Genomic DNA, 2,454 nt, shown 5'->3' with positions numbered 1-2,454 from the left:
CACTGCTTTGACTCACTCTCTTCTCTCTCCTTGACACATCCAGTTTCTTGTACTAAGCTCTGGCCCCTTTCATGTGGTTTGCAATGAGAATATTCCAAAGCTGGCATTCAGCTGCTGCCTTGCTAACATGGAATCGTCCTGATTGGCTCTTTTCCTCAGTGAACTAAAGGTGTCTATAATACCTGCCTGCAATTCACTGATCTCAGGATTCCATGCCCAGGTGGCACATCACAATTAGCTATATCTCAGAAGTCTTTGTAACTGAAATTAACATCAGTGTAAATTAATTCATTCAAAGGTGACAACAGGAACATTTTGCCTTTCCTCAACACTTACGAAATTGTTTTTGTAGGTGCATTTGAAGCTTTCAACTGAAGCAGATGATTTTTCCATTGTACAGCATTTATCTAAAAAGGGGGAAAAGAAAAGCATGTCTTTATTACAGAAGACTTAAAACCAAAAGAAGAGTGATCTGACAACTGAACTGAAAAAAGATATCTGGAATTAAAAAAGAAACTTCATTAAGCCAAGAAAATCGATTTTTGCTTTCCTGAAACTTCAAGGCAAGAAGCTGAGATTTTTGTTATTAACAGAGAATTCCTCTAAATGCTCCTACTATTGCCCTTAAATCAACTTCATTGACTTTATATAAAGAGTAAGATCAGATGGGACAATTTGAGCCAAGGATCTCAGGCAGAAAGAGGACATTATGGCAGAGCATACAGACCAGCAGCTGTTTTGGTATTCTATTTGGTGTACCAGAATTGAAGGATATTTTGGCATTCTGATAATCTCCTAGAGTTGGGAGCTAAGTGAGTCAAGAGTTGGCAACCTGAAGAACAGTAACAAGTCCTATCTCATGGTGTCCACACCAGTCAGCATTTTTAAAATTCTTACGTAATTCCCAATGATATTCTTTGCTCTGCAGTTGTAATACTCCAGACGCAGCTCTTCTGGCAAGACATCAGAAAAGCCTGCAAGGATAGGAGCAGTCAAAACCTCCAAGAAAATAGATTCATACTTACAATCGCCCTCCATATTTACGAAGAAATGGTCCTTTGTTACATGGTCTGTTACATAGAGACACACAAGGGATTCATTATCAAACTTTCACCGGTGTGAACGCCCAAAATGAACTGGCAAACCACCACCCTCCTTCAACAGGAATAAAGAGAGGCGACTGCAGCCTTGTTCCTGCCGTGCCATCACTGCAGCCCTCGGCTCGCCGTCGTGTCCTTCACCTTCCCGAAGCTCCCAAACACCCAGAGCCGGTGGGAACCAAAACAACTTTCACCAGCTACAACAGGCAGCTGCCGGACACTTGCTCGCTGCTCCTGGCAGGAAAGTTTCCCGAGCCGCTTTCCCATGGCCTCGTGGCATATCCCGCAGTCCCTTCGCCAGAGCCCAATCCCGCGAGTGCCGAACCGGAGGCTGCTGCCGACAGCCCCGGCCGGCTCCGGAGCTGCCGCCGGCAGCGGCCGCTCGGAGCGCCCGTGGCGGGCACGGGGGCAGGGCTGGGGGCGGCCTCCAGCCTCCCCCGTCTCGCCCGGCCGCGCTCGGGTACCCGGGGACGGCAGTGCGGTGCCCGGATGCTCGCTCCCGCACCTGTAGCCGAGGCGGCAGCAGCCCCGCAGGAGCCGAAGGACGGGCGTGACCGCCCTGCCCCGCCGCCGGCGGGGTGGTGAGGGCCGCTGGGGACAAGGAATATACAACCCGTAGAACAACGGGGCTCCACAAGTTTAAAAGCGGATACAAACCAGACAAAAAGAGGCTGTCCAGCCTAAAAAGGGCACAGTTCCCGCCAGGATTCTCAAGGAGCGGAGGAGGCACCAGGGACACGTTTGTTTCGTGGCTATGAGAAGGGAAAGGCAAGGGGGAGCAGAAAAAAGGGTCACACAGCCTTCACTTACTGCTGAATAAAAGACGGAGTTGCAGGAACCACTATTGAGCCCATGAGCGCATCTACTCCTGTCTGTACAGGCAGAGTTGTCAGGGTGAGGGAGAAAACCAGGAGGAAGCCTACAAAGAAGCACTGACTTTGAAAACCAGGATTTAGACTACTTAGGAGAATTTGGAGGACCTTTGAAATTAAGAGACTAAGCATCCACAGCACCAGTGAGGTACAAGGTACAGGTAGGCAAGCACCAACTTTTGAGGTTAACTCAATAGTCTCATAGAAACAGACCTGAAAAAATTAGCAATTTAGAAGAGAGGTGACAAAATTATGATGAAGCTATTAATGAACTAGCATGGGAGCAGGACAGACATCATACACACATCATTTGTATAATTCTCCAGAACTGAGAAGAGGCACACAGTGTTGATGACACCGAGAGCTTGACAGGCTGGACTTCTACGCCGGACGAAGAAATTACCATCGTGGTGGCTGGAAGCATTTACAGAGCTCTGTGGTTCTAGACCAGAGATGAATAACCATGCGCAACTTCTGAAGAC

At 48.3% G+C, this 2,454-nt stretch overlaps 1 protein-coding gene across 4 annotated transcripts in view; it reads right to left on the bottom strand.

Annotated features, from left to right (window-relative positions):
- Positions 1-2,336, bottom strand: part of NUPL2 (nucleoporin like 2) — a 6,568-nt gene extending 4,232 nt beyond the window's left edge. The window contains exons 1-3 of one of the 4 annotated variants that reach the window (XM_027684868.1): positions 1,911-2,336; positions 898-974; positions 337-407 (exon numbers count right to left, since the gene is read on the bottom strand). In XM_027684868.1, coding sequence (XP_027540669.1) covers positions 337-393 — 57 coding nt within the window. In that variant the 5' untranslated portion in view covers positions 394-407; positions 898-974; positions 1,911-2,336. Of the gene's footprint in view, positions 1-336; positions 837-897; positions 1,406-1,910 lie in introns of those variants that run through there. The other 3 variants (XM_027684870.1, XM_027684869.1, XM_027684867.1) reach the window with 3 other exon arrangements.
- Positions 2,337-2,454: the final 118 nt, after the last annotated feature.

This window comes from Neopelma chrysocephalum, unplaced genomic scaffold (assembly GCF_003984885.1).
Source record: "Neopelma chrysocephalum unplaced genomic scaffold, ASM398488v2 Primary Assembly neopelma1_67, whole genome shotgun sequence".
NCBI classification, from domain to species: Eukaryota; Metazoa; Chordata; class Aves; order Passeriformes; family Pipridae; genus Neopelma; species Neopelma chrysocephalum.
Note: the sequence above shows the minus strand (reverse complement) of the source record. Positions and strands in the feature narration are given on the sequence as shown.